The sequence below is a fragment of the Coregonus clupeaformis genome, chromosome 9, assembly GCF_020615455.1.
Source record: "Coregonus clupeaformis isolate EN_2021a chromosome 9, ASM2061545v1, whole genome shotgun sequence".
Taxonomy (NCBI): domain Eukaryota; kingdom Metazoa; phylum Chordata; class Actinopteri; order Salmoniformes; family Salmonidae; genus Coregonus; species Coregonus clupeaformis.
The window spans coordinates 53,364,869-53,387,523 of NC_059200.1; the positions used below are offsets into that span (position 1 = coordinate 53,364,869).

General features: G+C 42.4%; 1 protein-coding gene across 1 annotated transcript in view; it reads left to right on the forward strand.

Moving 5' to 3' along the window:
* LOC121574090 (carbohydrate-responsive element-binding protein) overlaps nt 1-20,605 on the forward strand; it is a 38,078-nt gene extending 17,473 nt beyond the window's left edge. Inside the window, exons 6-17 of the mRNA XM_041886686.2 lie at nt 2,623-2,797; nt 3,197-3,277; nt 11,334-11,485; nt 11,752-12,442; nt 12,645-12,718; nt 12,832-13,105; nt 13,223-13,335; nt 16,693-16,812; nt 18,566-18,693; nt 18,796-18,919; nt 19,289-19,418; nt 19,610-20,605. Of these exons, the coding sequence (XP_041742620.2) occupies nt 2,623-2,797; nt 3,197-3,277; nt 11,334-11,485; nt 11,752-12,442; nt 12,645-12,718; nt 12,832-13,105; nt 13,223-13,335; nt 16,693-16,812; nt 18,566-18,693; nt 18,796-18,919; nt 19,289-19,418; nt 19,610-19,755 (2,208 nt within the window). The 3' untranslated portion in view covers nt 19,756-20,605. The remainder of the gene's footprint in view (nt 1-2,622; nt 2,798-3,196; nt 3,278-11,333; nt 11,486-11,751; nt 12,443-12,644; nt 12,719-12,831; nt 13,106-13,222; nt 13,336-16,692; nt 16,813-18,565; nt 18,694-18,795; nt 18,920-19,288; nt 19,419-19,609) is intronic.
* Nucleotides 20,606-22,655: the final 2,050 nt, after the last annotated feature.

Sequence of the window (22,655 nt, forward strand, 5' to 3'; positions counted from 1 at the left end):
ACCAGACACCCGGACAGCTGATGAAACTGTGGGTTTGCACAACCGAATAATTTCTGCGCAAACTGTCCGAAACCGTCTCAGGGAAGCTCTTCTGCGTGCGTCCTCACCAGCGTTTGGACCTGAATGCAGTTTGGCGTCGTAACTGACATCAGTGGGCAAATGCTCACCTTCGATGGCCACTGGCACGCTGGAGAAGTGTGCTCTTCATGGATGAATCCCGGTTTCAACTGTACCGGGCAGATGGCAGACAGCGTTTCTGGCGTCGTGTGGGCGAGCGGTTTGCGGATGTCAACGTTGTGAACAGAGTGCCCTATGGTGGCGGTGAGGTTATGGTATAGGCAGGCATAACCTACGGACAATGAACACATTTGCATTTTATCAATGTTAATTTGAATGCACAGAGATACCGTGACGATGATCTTGAGGCCATCACCTCATGTTTCAGCATGATAATGCACAGCCCCATGTCGCAAGGATCTGTACACAATTCCTGGAAGCTAAAAATGTCCCAGTTCTTCCATGGCCTGCATACTCACCAGACATGTCACCCGTTGAGCGTGTTTGGGATGATCTGGATCGACGTGTACAACAGCGTGTTGCAGTTCCCGCCAATATCCAGCAAAGCCATTGAAGAGGAGTGGGACAACATTCCACAGGCCACAATCAACAGCCTGATCAACTCTATGTGAAGGAGATGTGTTGCGCTGAATGAGGCAAATGGTGGTCACACCAGATACTGACTGGTTTTCTGATCCACGCTCCTACCTTTCTTTCAAGGTATCTGTAACCAACAGATGCATATCTGTATTCCCAGTCGTGAAATCTATAGATTAGGGACTAATGAATTCATTTCAATTGACTGATTCCCTTATATGAACTGTAACTCAGTAAAATCTCTCTCAAACCCTTATAATCCTTTTTTCTTATCATCCAACATTTCAATGAATATTCTTATTATGTTACTGAATGTATCCAGAGTATTTTCAGATGCCGTTATTGACAAATGCTGTCAAAAGTACAGTAAATATAAAATGCACATAGTTCTTCTGTTAGAAACATTTAAATGTGTCCCTATCCATATAGGCCAATTTCCATGAGTGTAAGGGGTTAATTACTGGCTTAATATTAGGACATTATCACAATTTATATAGATTAAATATTGCAGTTATTGTTGTGAAAAATTGGAGGGAAAGTGGAGGTAAATAGCATGTGAAGAATAACTGAATAAAACAGGTAGAAGTGACAGAATAGGATAGTTAGTATTTCTTCTGTATTTTCTCTGAGGTTCATTGCGTCCATGCGTCCCATTGCGCCGGGGGTCTCTCTTCATGTCTGTCCGTCTGCACGTGAATGTGTGACTGACAGAATTAGGTCAGGGACAATAGACTGCTGCTCTCATTATATGGAGGGACATTAAAATTAAGAAATGAATAAACATGGAGGGACATTAAAATTAAGAAATGAATAAACATAAAGAATAATGGAACCAGGTAGGGGCTAGTGTTTTTGCACAATATCGCAAATCCACTTTCACACCTAATCTTGCGCACCCACACACACATTCGCCAACCCACACTTCCTTCCGGCACGTACACACGGCGCACTCAGCACATCTATGCTATAATTCCCTTTCTGTGAATGAAAAAAACAAAAAGGTGTAAACAGGGGGTTTGTTGTTAGGTGAAACGTAATCAAAAGTAATTTCCGCCTCATTCAGGGCTTTTCTATAAATATCTCCCCTGGTTTGGGACTGAATATTAAAAGGTTAGGACATGACGGTGTAACATAGAGAGCAGACAGAGACTGGATTAGCTGTGAGTGATCGTGAATATTTATATGATTATTGGATGTGCTTGGGGGACTTCATGAAGGATATTTCCTATATTTAACCTTTGGCTTCCAAATACTGTGGCTAAATAGCAGAATTTGACATTATTGGAAACATTGAGGGAGGCAAGTGAAGTTAGATTATTGTTCAGTTGTTTTTGTCTGAGTTTAGTACATTTGTAAATTTTGTTTGGATTTCGATTAGATTTTAGTTGATTTTCATGTTCTTGCATTTGTTTAGAATTAAGACAATTGGCCATTTTAAAATATTTTTTTCATAGTTTTAGAGTGGTTAAAATCACATGACAAGCTGTGAATGACTTTCTATTGGATTTACTCTATATTCTAATGTGATGTTTGCCAGTCTTCTTCATCTACCCCTGTCAATTCTTGTACTGTACTCCTGCACTCGTCTTACTTCCTGTAGCGTTGTTGTTAGTGCCCTCTAGTGTGAGGACCAGGTTTAGAGATGCAATTTGTCTCTTGACATCTCAATTTGGGTGTCCCCTCTTCGGCTCTATCTCAACTCATCTTTCCGTGTTTCCTTGCACCTTCTCTCTGCGCCTCCTTCTCAACCCTATTGGAGGAGAAGGTCCAAGGGCTCTCCCTTCTGACCTTCTTCTTCAAAGGGTTTTGAGAAGGAGGTGAGGATATAGTATGGGAGGAAGTGCATAAAGATGAATTGAGATAGAGCCTTTTTAGATCAGTGATTTCTTCAAGGAAGGGAGGAAGGAAGGATACATTTTAGAGCATTGGAACAGAGCCTTCATGTTGTCCCCACCCCACTGTGTCCAGGGTCAGATCTGCAGGGCGGAGCTGGAGAAATGGTCCAGTCAGATGTACCAGGAGCCTGAGGTCATGCCAGAGGAGGTCCACATGTTTGACCTGGACTGCTTTCTGTCCGACATCTCTGACACCCTGTTCACCATGACCCAGAAGCCCTGCCCGTGGGCCAACGACCGGCACAACAGTGAGTACCACACCACAACGACCATTCTACTTACCTGTAAACTACTTATCTACCTACGTCTATTATACTTAGAGGAACCCTTTTAGTGTCTACAGAAGCCCTACAGAAGCCCTGTCTATGATACTTGTAACACTATGATACAAATCCCTACGAAATTCAACATTTTGTCTTCTTCTTTTTATTTGATCGACAAAAATAACAGAATACTCCGCTTACTATTTATCCGACCTATGGTCATGTGAGACAATAATGCAGGAAAGAAAACCGCCCAACAAATGAGGAACTTGCAAATAAATAAATGAGGCTAAAGATGCAAACAGAGGCCCACACCCACTCTCTCCCTGTCTCTGGTATGTTTCTCTGTATGTGACAGTAGTGTTCTACTTCATCCCCCCTCAGCGTACACCAGCAATGCTGACATGATCCAGCCAGGTCTCACCCCACTGCAGCCCAATCTAGACGACTTCATGGATATCCCAGGTATTGTGAGTGTGTGTGTGTGCTGGATTTCTCTAGCGGTTTACACACTGTCAGGTCTACCCGATCCGTTCCTGGCTGGCTCAGACGTTTCTTTCATGACCAAGTCGCTCTGGATAAGAGCGTCTGCTAAATGACTCAAATGTAAATGGAATGACTTCTTCGATCTCTTAAAGCGAGCTGCAGCTGGCCCGGCAAGATATCTAGTGGCAGTGCTGCTTGTAAGCGTGCTCTGTCTTTAGTTTGATATGCCTACACACCATTGGTGATTGCCATACCTTGTACATATAATCAAATTATTTTGCTGTCCTTCTTAACAAATAGTAGACTTGACAGTCCTTCTAAGCACAAAATGTGCTTGAGACAGGGGACAGAAACACTTCCCACTGGGCACACCATGTCTTTTCAACATGGACATTTGGGTAATATTTGGTTGAGATGTTGATCAATGAGATTTCAACCTTTATTCACAGACTCAAAAAGACAGCCAGAAGTTTGTTGAATTCCCAATGTGTTATCACTATTTTTTCAACCTTCTGAAAGCACAACAAAATTGAAATGGAAAAACAATGTCAGATTCTTTGTATTTATTCAACAATGTAATGTGTTATCACTGTGCTTCATCTAATAGCACAACCAAAAGACCTGGATTGCAGTTGAGATTACATTAAAAGTACATAGTGCAAGTGATCAATGCTGTTCAAGGGTCTGCACAGATTATTATAGCAATTGTGACGACCACAGACCTGCGACCTTTGCATGCTATCTTGAACATGCACGCTTATGATTACATAAGAAGACATTTATAGTTATACTAACCTCAAAATGTAGCCATGGATGTTACTCATTTTAACATTGAATAAATACAGGTACATTAGTTTGTAAGATAGCCTTAACTTTAGGGTATTTTACTGTATTGCAAAAGTAATATTGAATTGTGTTTGGTTGTCAATACAACCAAATATCAACATTTGAAGGAGATGTATATTTTATGCCAGTGACCAAACATCTAAGTTAAACAATAGGACTAAATCAAATCATTCAAAGATGGAGACATGAATCCAACATATAAATGATTCATTTGTAGACAAACTGGAATTTAAGCCAGACTAAGTTAGTGGCACAGATGGAACTATCCAAGCAGAAGATACATCTCCTTCAAATGTTGATACAGTTGAAGTCGGAAGTTTACATACACTTAGGTTGGAGTCATTAAAACTTGTTTTTCAACCACTCCACACATTTCTTGTTAACAAACTATCATTTTGGCAAGTCGGTTAGGACATCTACTTTGTGTATGACACAAGTAATTCTCCAACAATTGTTTACAGACAGATTATTTCACTTATAATTCACTGTATCACAATTCCAGTGGGTCAGAAGTTTACATACACTATGTTGACTGTGACTTTGAACAGCTTGGAAAATTCCAGAAAAAAAATAACAGTAGGGAGGCTATATATACAGGGGGGTACCGGTGCAGAGTCAATGTGCGGGGGCACCGGCTAGTTGAGATAGTTGAAGTAATATGTACATGTGGGTAGAGTTAAAGTGTCTATGCATAAATAAATAACAGAGTAGCAGCAGCGTAAAAAGGATGGGGTGGGGGGGCAGTGCAAATAGTCCGGGTAGCCATGATTAGCTTTTCAGGAGTCTTATGGCTTGGGGGTAGAAGCTGTTGAGAAGTCTTTTGGACCTAGACTTGGCACTCCGGTACCGCTTGCCGTGCGGTAGCAGAGAGAACAGTCTATGACTAGGGTGGCTGGAGTCTTTGACAATTTGTGCCAAATCTTTTCAGTCTCCTGAGGGGGAATAGGCTTTGTCGTGCAATTTTTTCTTGAGCGAATGGTCAGGGGGCTGCATCATAGTTAAAAATAGTTTGTAGACTGCAAATTGACCGCAAGAAGCCCAAGTTTCAAAGGTACAAATTCAACATATTTTATGCATGGTTTGTCTAGGTTGAAAATTGGTTACTGTGATGACATAATCCTGTGATTGAAATTTCAACTTCAAAACAACAGTTTACGTTGACGACTTTTTTCAAATCAATGTATTTTCCACGTACGTTGGCAAATTACGTTGAAACAATGTTGATTTAACCAGTTTGTGCCCAGTGGGTAACTATATGTGTAGGGCAATCTGATGGACAGATGTGGTGACCAGAAGTCTAAGGAACAGAAACGATTGAAGCTCCTGATAAAAAGTTAGAAATGCTACTTTATCAGTGTCTTTACGTATATATAGATTGGACTTATGTACTCTGTCGAAGAGAGTTAGAGCTACAAGAAGAGTTTTTCACATACAGTAGATGTCACATACTGAATCACTGCATATAGCCAAAATGACTCTGCCAGTTAAGCAGATAGCCAGGTATGCATCTTCAATCTGCGGTTTGTCATCGATTTATATTTAGGGTTTCTCTTCTAAATATGCAGCTGGGGCCACCCATATGAAAATGAATATTTTGGCATGTATTATTACATTATTGAGTTAGGGATTCCTCTGTGAGTGACACCCCTGGGCTGGGCTCTCTGTTCTGTGTCCCCTGTGTGTGTGCCATGTCAGGGTTGAGCAGGAGGTCAGAGGCTGGGTTGTGGCACAGTAGAATAAGGAAGTGGAAGCGCATGTGGTTAAACGCAACACGTGGCAAAGGGGCCCAGTGGATGAAGAGATGGAGATGGAGGGATAAAAGTATGGAGGGATATACAATAGAGGGATGAAGAGATGGGGAGATAAAAGGATGGAGGGATAGACAATAGAGGGATGAAGAGATGGAGAGATAAAAGGAAGGAGGGATAGACAATAGAGGGATGAAGAGATAGAGAGATAAAAGGAAGGAGGGATAGACAATAGAGGGATGAAGAGATGGAGAGATAAAAGGATGGAGGGATAGACAATAGAGGGATGAAGAGATGGAGAGATAAAAGGAAGGAGGGATAGACAATAGAGGGATGAAGAGATGGAGATGGGGAGATAAAAGGAAGGAGGGATAGACAATAGAGGGATGAAGAGATGGAGAGATAAAAGGAAGGAGGGATAGACAATAGAGGGATGAAGAGATGGAGATGGGGAGATAAAAGGATGGAGGGATAGACAATAGAGGGATGAAGAGATGGAGATGGGGAGATAAAAGGATGGAGGGATAGACAATAGAGGGATGAAGAGATGGAGAGATAAAAGGAAGGAGGGATAGACAATAGAGGGATGAAGAGATGGAGAGATAAAAGGAAGGAGGGATAGACAATAGAGGGATGAAGAGATGGAGATGGGGAGATAAAAGGATGGAGGGATAGACAATAGAGGGATGAAGAGATGGAGAGATAAAAGGAAGGAGGGATAGACAATAGAGGGATGAAGAGATGGAGAGATAAAAGGAAGGAGGGATAGACAATAGAGGGATGAAGAGATGGAGAGATAAAAGGAAGGAGGGATAGACAATAGAGGGATGAAGAGATGGAGATGGGGAGATAAAAGGAAGGAGGGATAGACAATAGAGGGATGAAGAGATGGAGAGATAAAAGGAAGGAGGGATAGACAATAGAGGGATGAAGAGATGGAGAGATAAAAGGAAGGAGGGATAGACAATAGAGGGATGAAGAGATGGAGAGATAAAAGGAAGGAGGGATAGACAATAGAGGGATGAAGAGATGGAGATGGGGAGATAAAAGGAAGGAGGGATAGACAATAGAGGGATGAAGAGATGGAGAGATAAAAGGAAGGAGGGATAGACAATAGAGGGATGAAGAGATGGAGAGATAAAAGGAAGGAGGGATAGACAATAGAGGGATGAAGAGATGGAGATGGGGAGATAAAAGGAAGGAGGGATAGACAATAGAGGGATGAAGAGATGGAGAGATAAAAGGAAGGAGGGACAGACAATAGAGGGATGAAGAGATGGGGAGATAAAAGGAAGGAGAGATAGACAATAGAGGGATGAAGAGATGGAGAGATAAAAGGAAGGAGGGATAGACAATAGAGGGATGAAGAGATGGAGAGATAAAAGGAAGGAGGGACAGACAATAGAGGGATGAAGAGATGGAGATGGGGAGATAAAAGGAAGGAGGGATAGACAATAGAGGGATGAAGAGATGGAGAGATAAAAGGAAGGAGGGATAGACAATAGAGGGATGAAGAGATGGAGAGATAAAAGGAAGGAGGGACAGACAATAGAGGGATGAAGAGATGGAGATGGGGAGATAAAAGGAAGGAGGGATATACAATAGAGGGATGAAGAGATGGAGAGATAAAAGGAAGGAGGGACAGACAATAGAGGGATGAAGAGATGGAGAGATAAAAGGAAGGAGGGATAGACAATAGAGGGATGAAGAGATGGAGAGATAAAAGGAAGGAGGGACAGACAATAGAGGGATGAAGAGATGGAGATGGGGAGATAAAAGGAAGGAGGGATAGACAATAGAGGGATGAAGAGATGGAGAGATAAAAGGAAGGAGGGACAGACAATAGAGGGATGAAGAGATGGAGAGATAAAAGGAAGGAGGGACAGACAATAGAGGGATGAAGAGATGGAGATGGGGAGATAAAAGGAAGGAGGGATAGACAATAGAGGGATGAAGAGATGGAGAGATAAAAGGAAGGAGGGACAGACAATAGAGGGATGAAGAGATGGAGATGGGGAGATGCTGGAAGGTAGTATGATTTATTTTCTTCTCCGGTGGTTTGAGTAGAGGATAACATTGTTTATTACAGGGACTCTTTATTGCGTTGTTGCAACTCTCAGCTTGATCACTTCCTAGGCTAGTAATATGCCCTAGACTGCCATATTGATTTGATAATTATATATTGGTCAGTGCTGCATTTCTTCCCTCTACATATCAGTACTGTAGCCCCCTGTACAGTGGGTTGTCAATGGTATTGGCATGAGCATGTTCCTCACAGTCTGTTCTTATGGCCCTGCCAGTACCAGGGACCTTTGGCAGCAGGGTCCTTAAGGATTAGCTGTCTGCCTCCGTCACCAGGGTCAGCTGGGTGCCAGGGTGCTTGTCAGGGCCAATGTGTTTAACTAACGGACACACAAATAGAGACTCCCCTCCCGTCCCTCCATGTGACTGTGTCACAACATACACCATGCCATGATGTGACAGAGACGGGAGGAAACAAAGCTACGGCACTGGTCACTGATCTCAGGTTGTATGTCATACCTGGTTGGTGTGAGTGGGTATGATCCTCAGTTATTAGAGTAGAGTTGCCCACTGATACAGTGTCTTCTTGAACCTTCTTGAAGGTTCACATTGCTAAGGAATTAAGGTTCGTATTGGTAAGGAATTAAGGTTCGTATTGCTAAAGAATTAAGGTTCGTATTGCTAAGGAATTAAGGTTCGTATTGCTAAGGAATTAAGGTTCGTATTGCTAAGGAATTAAGGTTCGTATTGCTAAAGAATTAAGGTTCGTATTGCTAAGGAATTAAGGTTCGTATTGCTAAAGAATTAAGGTTCGTGTTGCTAAGGAATTAAGGTTCGTATTGCTAAAGAATTAAGGTTCGTATTGCTAAAGAATTAAGGTTCGTATTGCTAAGGAATTAAGGTTCGTATTGCTAAAGAATTAAGGTTCGTATTGCTAAAGAATTAAGGTTCGTATTGCTAAAGAATTAAGGTTCGTATTGCTAAAGAATTAAGGTTTGTATTGCTAAGGAATTAAGGTTCGTATTGCTAAAGAATTAAGGTTCGTATTCCTAAAGAATTAAGGTTCGTATTGCTAAGGAATTAAGGTTCGTATTGCTAAAGAATTAAGGTTCGTATTGCTAAAGAATTAAGGTTCGTATTGCTAAAGAATTAAGGTTCGTATTGCTAAAGAATTAAGGTTCGTATTGCTAAGGAATTAAGGTTCGTAATGGTAAGTATTCTTGTAAATTATCTCTGAAAATGTACTACATGTAATTGCTTGAATTATGCTAGATTTTGTGGGCTTTTTTCATATCTTAACAGGTATTCCCTTGAAATATTGCATTCAGTGGGGAAGGACATTATTTGGTTCAATATGTTTTAAACTTAAAAAACGATTTCCTGATTTCCCTGAAATAATTTCCTGGTACCTGCTGTGCAAAAGAGTCACAGAATGTTGTAATCATAGAGGTGGGAATTGAATAGGGTTAAAATGATACAAACAACTAAATAAGGGATTGACAACAATGGGCTTGGGCCAGTATCACGGTGCAGTGATGTACTCACGTGTTTCTTTTCTTTGGCTGCTGTGCTTTACAGTATTTGTCCTGAAAGGGTATACCGTATTCTGCTTGAAAAGCATTTAATGCGAGGTGGACAAAATATCTGTCCATTTGGTACAGTATTACAGTTCCTTGCGAAGTTGGCAGTGGGCACGTTGTTTTATGATGAGTCATGTGACCGCTGGCAAGGGCAGACATACTCTGGAAGCCCACCCAGTCAGATTCTATGAGATCATCATCACGCCACAAGCAGATCAGACCATAGAATGATGTAATGGATCAGACGCCTTTCCTGAGTAAGCAACAGACAGGCAAACATAATACTGACTGATGTACACAGAATAGTCTAGAATAGACTTGATTAAAATATAAAATGTATTTATTTATTTACATTTTACATTTTAGTCATATAGCAGACGCTCTTATCCAGAGCGACTTACAGTAGTGAGTGCATACAGTTTCATACTTTTTCGTACTTTTTTATCCATTTGCACAGAAATTAGGCCCCTACATGTGCATTATTCAGTACAGACATTGTACTTGCCATGACTGCAGATGTGTTTTATTGACAGCATGTTGATTCATCAATATGGTTCAGGTGTGATCTTTCCTTCAAAGTCTGTGACATAGTGCAACTAATAGCAGTAGCAACAGTCATCAAAATTGTTAAAAGGTTTTAAAAACAACTCTAATAAATGCAACAGTTGGACAATGGATGAAGATACTTTTTAAAACTTTTTTTTATTTTTTATAATCCATCAGATATTGACATAACTATAGCACATAAACAAATGTACTGGAACGGACAAATAATTAAAGTTCAGGGATGTTTGTGGGAATTCAGGTATTCATTTTATTGTCATATTTCACCTTTTTTATTAGAATGCACTCATATATACATTTTCTTATTGTATCAGGTATGTTTTGTATATTTTGTGTTAAAATAAATTAAATTACATGCGCCTGATTTGCATAAATATGGTAGCTGTATTTGCATATATGAACACATTAACATAAAGGGGTGGGACATGGCTGCAACCACCAAACACTTGCTCTGTCTACCCTACCTGCACTGTCTAGACTGCCTCATTAATTACTGTTGTCATGTTCTTTTGCATAATTCAAGAAGTGTGTCAATAGCAGGATACTCTCAGATAAAAAATCAACACGCTTGGCTCTAGATTACACCTATCTAAACATACTTTACATTGTTTGCAAGATCAGACAAAATATCACTATAATCCGAGTGTTCATTTTCGGAAGTTGCTTTCAATTTTGCGCATCTAATTTGTAAACATTTAAACTGTATTAAATTATTACTTTTTTCAATTCCACAAAAAAATGAACACCCATCAAAATAAAGTTATCTTTCTTCTCTTTCTTGTGATGTAAGTGTCGAGACGGTGTGTTTCATCGCTGACAAAGCTTTAGCGTTCCTATAGATTCAACAGTAAAACAATGTATTCCATTGAGCCCATTTCAGCCATTACCAGGGTGTGTTTGACAGGTCATTACAAACATTTCGTAACGTTAACGGGAAAAAACGTCAGGCATAAACAAGAGTATCAAAGAGTTACAGAAGTACAATGAAAGCAATCAATCCAGCGAGATTTAAGTGACAAGTGGATTTTGCACCCCTCAAACACAGGAGATAGATGGCTGAAAAAGACAGATCCTCAAGTGGGTGGGGCATACATTTACATTTTACGTCATTTAGCAGACGCTCTTATCCAGAGCGACTTACAGGAGCAATTAGGGTTAAGTGCCTTGCTTAAGGGCACATCGACAGATTTTTCACCTAGTCGGCTCGGGGATTAGAACACCTTTTTTCTAAGAGTGTAGGGTTGACAATTGTCTTTTTTTCCTGTCCTGTGTTAGATATCTTTATGAGCTACCGAGGCCAGTCGTTGGAGCAGGCTGCTTATGCTGACTGTGGCTACTTTGAGAGTTCCTCTAGCGGGACTTTCCCCTCTGTGTTCAGCCCTGTGGTCACCGTTCCACAGCCACACGTCGACACTCAAATAGCTCAGGTACAGTAGCTAAGCACTTCGCTTGTCACTTTGGAAACTGTTGTTCTTCCACTGTTAGGGGACCGAAAAGTGATGAAAATGTAAACCATTCACATCAAATTTGGCACATATTGCCTGGACTATGTATTGTTTGTTTTGTGTTCCTGTGTTTTCATCACATAGTTTGTGGAGGCTTTTTACTGTTAAAGTGATTGGTTATAATATAAATTGTAGCCAAAATTGTTTTAGTCATGATTAATTAAACTTACAATGAATCTCTCTTCCAGTCCAACCTCTCATCTGACAGCCTGTCTCAGCCCTCCTCATCCAACTCTCTGTCAGACCCTGGCTACCACAGACAACCCCTGACCTCTGACATGACCTTCAACCCCACTAACAACCCCAAGTTCAAAGGTCACCAACAACAGGATTACCACAGCGAGTACCATACTCCCAGCATGGTATCAGGGGCCAAGCCCTCCTATGGACACCAGACTTACCCCGGCGCCACCGTCCCCATCGCAACCACCAACATACAACAGCAGCCCGTCTCCCCGGGAGACAGAACCTTTTTGTATCCGCCTCCCTGTCACAAATACGGTTACCACACCACCACTGCCAGCTCAGTGACCTCTACCGTCATCACCCACACAGGATCCACTATGGGTGGCAGTATCCTGGGATCGGACGCCCAGGGTCATCACGGGTACTCCACCACGGGAGACATGTACTCCCCAACATCCTGCCTCTCTCAGGGGTACTCGTCCGTGGTCTCGGCCCCGGCCCTACCCTCTCTCGGTGTACCTCCCCACTGCTTCTCAGCCCCACAGCAGCCGGGTGTGGAAGGTGGTAAAAGGGGGAAGCACAAGCAGAAGACAGCGGGGGGGGTGCAGATGGGGTCCTGTCTGTCCACCCCTCAGTCGGCTCCCCCCCAGACCAGCTTCCTGGCGAAACTACTGTCCTCCAGCACACAAGAACGTGAGTACATTCTTTCTCTTGTTTTTTCCTTCATCATACTTTCATACTGCAGTGATAAACTGATGCACATGCCGTTCCAACACTCTTGGTCTTGTATTCACCATTATCCACTATCACTGTCTTACATAACCATTAACCACTTTAAACCATTGTACGTTTGTTTTACCTCCGCACAGTTCACTTTTGACCATCTTGTTTTTAGGCAAACCAACGCTGGGATTCGATGCAACTTTAGTAGGAACCAAAGGGCACAGGTCAAGCTCTCCCAACTCTCCAGTAAGGCCAATATAGTTTCTTTAGTTAACACAAGTGTGAGTTTCAAAGACATAATTCAAACCTTTACTGCTGGTTACAGTTCTACTTTTAATCAGATAATGTGTTTGGTTCAGCATTCTAGTAGCAGCATGCGTATCGGAGGAGGGTCTGGATCTCAGCTTCAGCCTGGGTCTCCCTGGTCCTCAGGGATCCCACTTCTGGCACCAATTCACTGCCAGACGTCCACCCAGGGCAACGCCGGGCTATACGCTAGTACCTCCCACGGATCTGCCGTCTCTGCTCTCCTCACCCAGGGCTCAACACACCCCAACACACCCCTCCTCATCCCCAAGACAGAAAAACTCTCCCCTGTACAGATCTACGGTTCTGAGAGAACTAGCTTAACAGGTAATTAAGGATAATAAAGCGATGAACATAATTTCATGTAAAAATGTTAACATGTCATGTGTGGTTGTAAAGCAAAGTAAGCCATTCCTCTTTGTTTGTTTGTTTGTTTGTTTATAGTGAGCTTCTCGGGACACTCAGGCCAGATGTCCCCAACCAACCTTCTAGAGAGGGCATCCAACACTGAGTCTCCACACTCCTTACCTGGACATTCCAAAATGGAGTCAAACAAGGTAAGCAAAAACAACTTGACCATTCATTACTCAAAGCTACTGTCTGATAGAAAGACAATGATGAATAAACAAAATACTTAAAGGGAAAGGTAAGTTCCTATTATGTCTTTCCTAAATTGAACTCAAGGTCTGGTTATCAGACGCCTTATGTGTTCTTTTCCAAATCAAATCACATTATATTTGTCACATGCGCCGAATACAACAGGTACGCCTTACAGTGAAATGCTTACTTACAAGCCCTTAACCAACAATGCAGTTCAAGAAATAGAGTTAAGAAAATATTTACTAAATAAACTAAAGTAAAAAATAAAAAGTAACACAATAAAATAACAACAATGAGGCTATATACAGGGGGTACCGGTACCGAGTCAATGTGCGGGGGTACATGTTAGTCGAGGTAATTTGTACATGTAGGTAGGGGTAAAGTGACTATGCATAGATAATAAACAGCGAGTAGCAGCAGTGTAAAAACAAAAGGGTGTCAATGTAAATAGTCGGGGTGGCCATTTGATTAATTGTTCAGTAGTCTTATGGCTTGGGGGTAGAAGCTGTTAAGGAGCCTTTTGGACCTAGACTTGGCACTCCGGTACCGCTTGGCGTGCGGTAGCAGAGAGAACAGTCTATGACTTGGGTGACTGGAGTCTTTCACAATTTGTTGGCCCTTCCTCTTAGTATATAGGTCCTGGATGGCAGGAAGCTTGTCCCCAGTGATGTACTGGGCCGTGCGCACTACCCTCTGTAGCGCCTTACGGTCGGATGCTGAGCAGTTGCCATACCAGGCGGTGATGTAACCGGTCAGGATGCTCTTGATGGTGCAGCTGTAGAACTTTTTGAGGATCTGGGGACCCATGCAAAAACTTTTCAGTCTCCTGTGGGGGAAAAGGTGTTGTCGTGCCCTCTTCACTACTGTCTTGGTGTGTTTGTACCATGATAGTTCATTGGTGATGTGGACACCAAGGAATTTGAAACTCTCGACCCGCTCCACTACAGCCCTGTCGATGTGAATGGGGGCGTGTTCGGCCCTCCTTTTCCTGTAGTCCATGATCAGCTCCTTTGTCTTGCTCCTTTCTCTTGCCTTTGACCTCCTCCCTATAGGCTGTCTCATCGTTGTCGGTGATCAGGCCTACCACTGTTGTGTCGTCAGCAAACTTAATGAGGGTGTTGGAGTCGTGCTCTCCCGGCACGACTCCAACAGGGAGTACAGGAGGGGACTAAGCACGCACCCCTGAGGGGCCCCCGTGTTGAGGATCAGCGTGGCAGATGTGTTGTTGCCTACCCTTACCACCTGGGGGTGGCCTGTGTGGAAGTCCAGGATCCAGTTGCAGAGGGAGGTGTTTAGTCCCAGGGTCCTTAGCTTAGTGATGAGCTTTGTGGGCACTATGGTGTTGAACGCTGAGCTGTAGTCAATGAACAGCATTCTCACATAAGTGTTCCTTTTGTCCAGGTGGGAAGGGACAGTGTGGAGTGCAATTGAGATTGCGTCATCTGTGTATCTGTTGGGGCGATATGTGAATTGGAGTGGGTCTAGGGTTTCCGGGATGATGATGTTGATGTGAGCCATGACCAGCCTTTCAAAGCACTTCATGGGTACCGACGTGAGTGCCACGGGCGGTAGTTATTTAGGCAGGTTACCTTTGCTTTCTTGGGCACAGGGACTATGGTAGTCTGCTTGAAACATGTAGGAATTACAGACTCGGTCAGGGAGAGGATGAAAATGTCAGTGAAGACATGCTCTGAGTACACAACCTGGTAATCCGTCTGGCCCTGCGGCCTTGTGAATGTTGACCTGTTGAAAGGTCTTGCTCACATCGGTTACGGAGAGCGCGATCACACAGCCGTCCGGAACAGCTGGTGCTCTCATGCATGCTTCAGTGTTGCTTGCCCCGAAGAGAGCATAAAAGGCATTTAGCTCGTCTGGTAGGCTTGCGTCACTGGGCAGCTCGCGGCTGGGTTTCGATTTGTGGTCCATAATAGTTTGCAAGCCCTGCCACATCCGACGAGCGTCAGAGCCGGTGTAGCAGGATTCAGTCTTAGTCCTTTATTGACGCTTTGCCTATTTGATGGTTCGTCTGAGGGCATAGCGGGATTTCTTATAAGCGTCCGGATTAGTGTCCCACTCCTTGAAAGCGGCAGCTCTAGCCTTTAGCTCGGTGCGGATGTTGCCTGTAATCCATGGCTTCTGGTTGGGATATGTACGTACGGTCACTGTGGGGATGACGTCGTCGATGCACTTATTGATGAAGCCGGTGATTGAGGTGGTATACTCCTCAATGTCATTGGATGAATCCCGGAACATGGAGAATTATGGTCAGATTTGCCAAATGGAGGGCGAGGGAGAGCTTTGTATGTGTCTCTGTGTGCGGAGTAAAGGTGGTCTAGAGTTTATTTTCCTCTGGTTGCACATGTGACATGCTGGTAGAAATTGTGTAAAACTGATTTAAGTTTGCCTGCATTAAAGTCCCAGGCCACTAGGAGCACCGATTCTGGATGAGCATTTTCTTGTTTGCTTATGGCCTTATACAGCTCGTTGAGTGCGGTGTTAGTGCCAGCGTCGGTTTGTGGTGGTAAATAGACAGCTACGGAAAATACAGATGAAAACTCTCTTGGTAGATAGTGTGGACTACAGTTTATCATGAGATACTCTACCTCAGGAGAGCAATACCTCAAGACTTCTTTAATATTAGACATCATGCACCAGCTGTTATTGACGAATAGACACACACCACCACCCCTCGTCTTACTGTTCTGTCCTGCCGATGCACGGAAAACCCAGCCAACTGTATATTATCCGTGTCGTCGTTCAGCCACGACTCGTGAAACATAAGATATTACAGTTTTTAATATCCCGTTGGTAGGATAGTCATCCAGTTTATTTTCCAGTGATTGCACGTTGGCCAATAGAACGGATGGTAGAGGTGTGTTACCCACTTGCAGACAAATTCTCACAAGGCATCCCGATCTCCGCCCCCTGTATTTCCGTCTTTTCTTCATGCGAATGATAGGGATTTGGGCCTGGTCTCAGAGAAGCAGTATATCCTTCGCGTCAGACTCATGAAATAAAAAATCTTCGTCCAGTTCGAGGTGAGTAATCGCTGTTCTGATATCCAGAAGCTCTTTTCTGTCATAAGAGACGGTAACAGCAACATTGTGTACAAAATAAGTTACAAACAATGCGAAAAAACACACAAAATAACACAGTTGGTTAGGAGCCTGTAAAACGGCACCATTCTTCATTGCGCTCCACCAGTGTTAGAGAGATGAATAGTGTCTGTGTTGACAAGACCGTCAATCGATAGATGTTGACAATCTCAATGTATAAGCATACAGTTCCTGATCTATGAGGTGTGTGTGTTGCAGACAGAGACCAGGAGGATAACTCACATCTCTGCTGAGCAGAAGAGACGTTTCAACATCAAACTAGGCTTTGATACTCTGCACAGTCTCGTCACCACACTAAGCTCTCAGCCAAGTATAAAGGTAAGTACTGCAGTAGGATATCCAAGCTATAAAACTATAAAGGTAGGTTACAGTGGAAGTCTGCACTGTGGCAATTCCACTGTAACAGAATGACGCTGAGACTTTTTCACTTTAAAAAGTATGCCAAACAAAAACCGTTGATAGCAAAGTTAAACAAACCATACACCTCTATGCACCAGGACTACTTGTAACAATTTCCACAGAACATTTTACAAAAACTAATTAACTTGATGAACAGAATGACGGTAAAATCTCCCTCAATTTTTTATGTGACCACGTTTTTCAAAAACTCAGTTAAATATCTACTCTGAATAAAGATTCAAAGATGTCTGCAGAAGGAATGGGGTGTCAGCTATGATATGACAACTTGAGTTTTAAAAAATTCAGTACAGTACAGTAAAGTACAGTACAATACAGTAGATTATACTGTACTCTACTCTAGTGTGCTGTACTGTACTAAACTCTAATGTACAGTACAGTACTGTACTATATTGTACTGACCTATACTCTACTTTTCTTTACTGTACTGTACAGTGCTGTGCTGTCCAAACTTGTGAAACAGACGTCTATGATTGGTTCAGATTTGGACTGACCAAATTTCAACTACTTTTCAACGTCCATGGATGTCCCGTGTCGGTCGATGCACAGGCTGGTTACAGTAAATGGAAAGAGAGTGGGCTCATGAGTAGTTGTCAGTAAGAGCCGGGAGAGGGGACATTAACTGGAGAGAGAGAGAGAGAGAGAAGAGAGACTGGGAGAGAGAGGGAGGGGTTGTCTAGACTGTTTTCACACTCTTGCTTTAACTACCATGTTACAGAAAGAGAAAGAAAACAGTTATGAGCTGAACATAACAGTATGCCAGTGGAAGGGAGGACAGTAGCAGGTGGCCCAACTGTGGTTTGTAACTACTATGAATTCCCATTGTAGGCAATTCAGTTGCAGTCATTCTGTTACTGATTTTTGGTCATTCTGTTACTGATCTGGTAACAGAATGATGCATTTTAATCACTTAATAAATCACAAACCAAATTGTTATCAGTATAAACACTATTGCTAATTGGTAGGTCTACCTTTACTTGTTAATTCTGTGAACTTTCATTATCCTCCCTCCTCATGAGGGAGAGAAATTAGAAAATATCTTAAAGATATGTGGTTTTTTGGTCACAGAAGACAAATAATTTCTGCAAAACTAACTATAAATGTTGATATTAGTTGGCAGGGCTCTTTACTTCAGCATTATTGTGTTTTTATGCATTTCTAATACTTTTTAAGACTTTTGCTGCTAGATGTTTTCTAAGACCCCTTTTCCAACTGTTTGACCAGAAATCAAGGCCTTTGCTTTTTTCTATGTTTTTGGAAAATGGTTGATTGTTTTTATATGCCTTAATTTCTCAAATATATAGACTCTTATCATTCATTTGACACCAACTTCTATGTGCTACTATGAACTTCATATTAGTGCTCATGCGGGTTTTTACATGGAAATGCCTACTACACAACACAAGTCATAGGGGTGTAGAGGATAGGAAGCTGCAATGAGCGGTATTTAGGAACTGTTATCAACCCCAATCACCTCAGTTACAGTAACATACAATGGTTTCAGCAATCATATCCTACCACTATTCCAAACACACAGCATGAGAATCAGTGTGGTGTTGCCCAGCAGTAACCCCTTTGTCCCATAGAAATAGAATAAATAAATGGAACATTATGTATCTACATTATTGTCTCTGTGCTCTGTCCCGTGTCCCAGATCAGCAAGGCCACAACGCTACATAAGACAGCCGAGTACATCAGCAAGATGCAGCAGGAGAGAACTCAGCTACATGAGGAGGCTCAGAGACTCAGGGACGAAATTCTGCTCCTCAACTCTGCCATCAAGTAAGACCACCGTCTTGAAACACATTAAACAGAATCTGAGTGTGTGTGTTTGTCAAGTACGCATGTGTCTATGTGATCATACCACTTCTCTTTCCGATTCAGTGTGTGCCAGCAGCAGCTGCCTGCCACTGGTGTGCCCATCACCCGCCAACGCTTCGACCACATGAGGGAGAAGTTCAGAGAGTACGTCCGGGCACAGACACTACAGAACTGGAAGTTCTGGATCGTATCCTTAAACTCAGTGATAGGACAGTTAGGAGAAGCGTAGATTCAGTGTTAGATCCAGACCTGGGTTCAAATAGTATTTGTTTTCTTTCAAATAATGTACTTTTTCTGGAGCTCCAGATGGTCTTTTATTTTATTTTATAGATACGACATTGTTTACATTGCACCAGACAAGATCAGTCAATCGCAGCTACTGTATTTGGAAAAAGATAAACGAATGGTCTGGTTTGACTAGTAGCGCACATATGAACAGCCAATCAGAAGTATGTATATGTATATTTTGAATCATATATTGTAAATTGTATCATGTGTATGTATGTCTCATAATAATACATGAATCAGAATGGTGCTTTCCTAAACACGGGCTCAGTTCAGCATCATCATAGAGCCCTTGTTTGAGTCATATAACGGGATGGTGTCCACCGCCAGTGTAGAGGATCTGTGTCGCACCACTCTGTCCTGGCTGGACCAGCACTGCTCTCTGCCTGCCCTCAGACCCAGTGAGTTCAACATCACCAGCTTCAATGACTATCAGTTCGTCATCTAGTCTGTCTGTCTGTCTGTTAGTCATCTCGTTTTTGGTCTATCTGTCTGTGTGTTTATCTGTCTGTCTGTCAGTTAGTCACCAAGTGTTACTCTGTGTGTCTGTCTAATCTTTCTTCATCTCCCTGTTACCTGATCCTCTCCTCAGCGGTCCTTAGTTCACTCCGTCTCCTGAGCACCTCCACGTCCATCCTGACAGACCCCAGCCTGGTGCCAGAGCAGGCCACCCAGGCGGTCACCCAGGCTCAGGGCCTCGCCCACCCTCACCTCCCTGGCCAACCCCAGGACCACTGACAGACCATAGCTTGCTCCCCAAGCAAGCCACCCAGGCTGTCACCCAGGGCCTCCCCCACCCTACCCATCCCCAGGACCACTGCCCCTCCACGTGGCCATTAACAGGGAATACACACAGCCTATGGAACATTATGATACCCTGTAACACAAAAGCTCAGTGACCCTATTGAACATTTTGAATACCGTAGATGGAAAACCAAATGGTGCCAAAGGATCACAGAGCTGAACCCACTTTAAAGCGACACATACAGTAGGTACGGTACGGTTCAGTGCCCAAAATATACTATATGATCCTTGGAGGGACCAGAACATTTCTATCCTTTACAAAAGGGATAATGTATGTAAGGAGGACTGGAGGTTCAGCATGGAGGGACGGTAGTTCATCCCAGACCAACACCCACCACCTCACCATCTGCTGATGAACCAATGTACTCCAATGAGCACAAAATATTCCAAAGCTATAATCTGAGTTATAATCTGAGCTATAACCTTTCTATAAATTTACTTCAGATAATGCACTTTTATAGGTGATGTTTATAGCGCTGAAATAATTTTGAGGTGACCATTTTTGTGCTTTGTTGTCCCAATAAAATTTAAATGCAGAGAAATTGAACGGGGGTGCTTTTCAATCCACATAGGCTACTATAACTGTGAATTAATGATGTAGCTATAATTATGTCCTGTAATTCTATTATTTTGAAGTGACATATGGTAACACGGCTGCCAAAGGAATTTAAATTGTCTGTGCTAATTGTCTATCAGGTTATTACTGCATTGTATATTGGAAGTATGGTTTTACCCAACAACACACTATCCCATGCTTAATAAAACTCTGTCTTAAATGCAAATAGATGAGCCATATGTTTCCTACAGACCAAGGACAGATGTGGGTTTACATGCACACTAATATTTCAATATTTATCTGATTATGGCAATACTCCGAGTTTGGCATTAGTAATTTTAATGCCTTACTCTAATTATGTTTATCAGAGTAAGGTCGTAATCTAAGCATAAACCGATCAAAACACCTGGGTTTTCAGCTCTTTTGAACATGTAAACCACACAGATCCTATTACATTTCTTTACATAGGATTCAATATGTAATTCTATGATGTAAACACATTAAATGTAAAATGCGAAGTTGAAACAATTACAAGGAAGACACCCCGCCTCTGTTTTGCAAAAAGCTGAGGGATGGGCAAATGTTACCATTCTCAAATTCATAGACAGAGCTATGGATGCAAGGACTGACCATCCAGGGACTGACCATCCATGACATCCAAATTAAAGTTTTAACCATGTTTTGAGGCTATAAAGTGTTTGTTTAAATTAACATTGTTTACAAACATTGGAATAATACAAGCTAATATTTTGGGTTATCATGGGCTACAGTTGAACTAAGCTAATGAGGCATTTATAAGTTATATTCTTCAAGAATCAAACTGTATATATTATTAATTTATAAGTCAAAAAATTGATGTAGCAACTGCAGATTGCCCCTTCAATCAAAGTACCTGTGTATGTGTTCTGTGCATGTGCTACCTATAGGCCTATGTGATTCCTGTGTATGTGTTCTGTGCATGTGCTACCTATAGGCCTATGTGATTCCTGTGTATGTGTTCTGTGCATGTGCTACCTGCCTCATTCCTATACGCAGACTATGCGCTGCGTGTAGGGCCCCGTAGGGCCCCCGACCCCCCAAAAAAGAGAAGTTTAGGAACTCAGTCGGGGTCTCAACATACTGTTAAGAGTTAGAAAAGTAGAATACACAAGGTGCAATTTCTAAATTGTATTGTGCATCAGCAGTTTTCCACTTCCACAGTCACTCAATTAGCACCTTTTTAGATTGCAGGGTAAGGTAATCTAGCCAGCCATCTAAATGTGTTGTTTGGATCTTGGATGCTGATTGGTTGATAGCAGGGAGTTATTCACCACAATCCCCGGGTAATGCTGGTTAACAGTTCCATTTAAATTGTCAATGAGCATCAACTGTGCCACAGCCCAGTCAGGCCATTCATAAACTTAAACTCCCCTGGAAAAAAGAGGCAAGACATTATTTCCCAATGCTTGTAGCCTAGCATTTGCAACATTGAGGGTTTGTCTAAACCAGGGGTGCTCGAAATGTTGGTATTGGTGGGCCAAAATATAATCTGAGTGGTGGACAAATAGACAATATTTATTTAGAAAAATAAAAGGTCAACAATAGCTTTTTCGGGTCTTTAAACAATAACTTTTTTGAAAGTAATCATAAAATTACACTTCAAACAATCAAATTGTAGCCATATAACTTGACACCTATCAACACATTCGGTTTAGCAGTATTAAAGATGTATTACATTTTTTATCATTGGAGCATAGAAACTGCAACCAAGTTTCTATGTTCATAAGGCTAATAACTTGCGTTTTGGGGGTGTCATGACTTCCTCCGAAGCTGCCTCCTCTCCTTGTTCGGACAGGCTTCGGCGTTCGTCGTCACCGGTCTTCTAGCCACTGCCGCTCCTCATCTCATCATTCCATTTGTCTTGTCTTGTTTATTACACACACCTGGTTCATATCCCCTCATCAGTACCTGTATAAGTGTTCCCTCTGCCCCCTTGTCTTTATGTGTGATTGTTTATTGTGGAGGTTAGTTTAGCTCAATGGAGCTCTTTGTATTTTGTATCACCGGGATATTCACCCGTGTGCCTTGTTGTTTCCAGTGCGCTGTATTTTCCGCACTGGAGTGTTTGATGCATTGCTGCGTACCGCTGTGTCAACGGAATAAACCTGTTATTCTGTGATTTACCCTCCTGTGCCTGACTCCTTCAAATCACATCACCACAGAATCACACACCCGCCATGGAGTCAGCAGGAGAAGAGCCCATGCCTGGAGTCGTGGCACGGGTCCACGAGCATTCCAG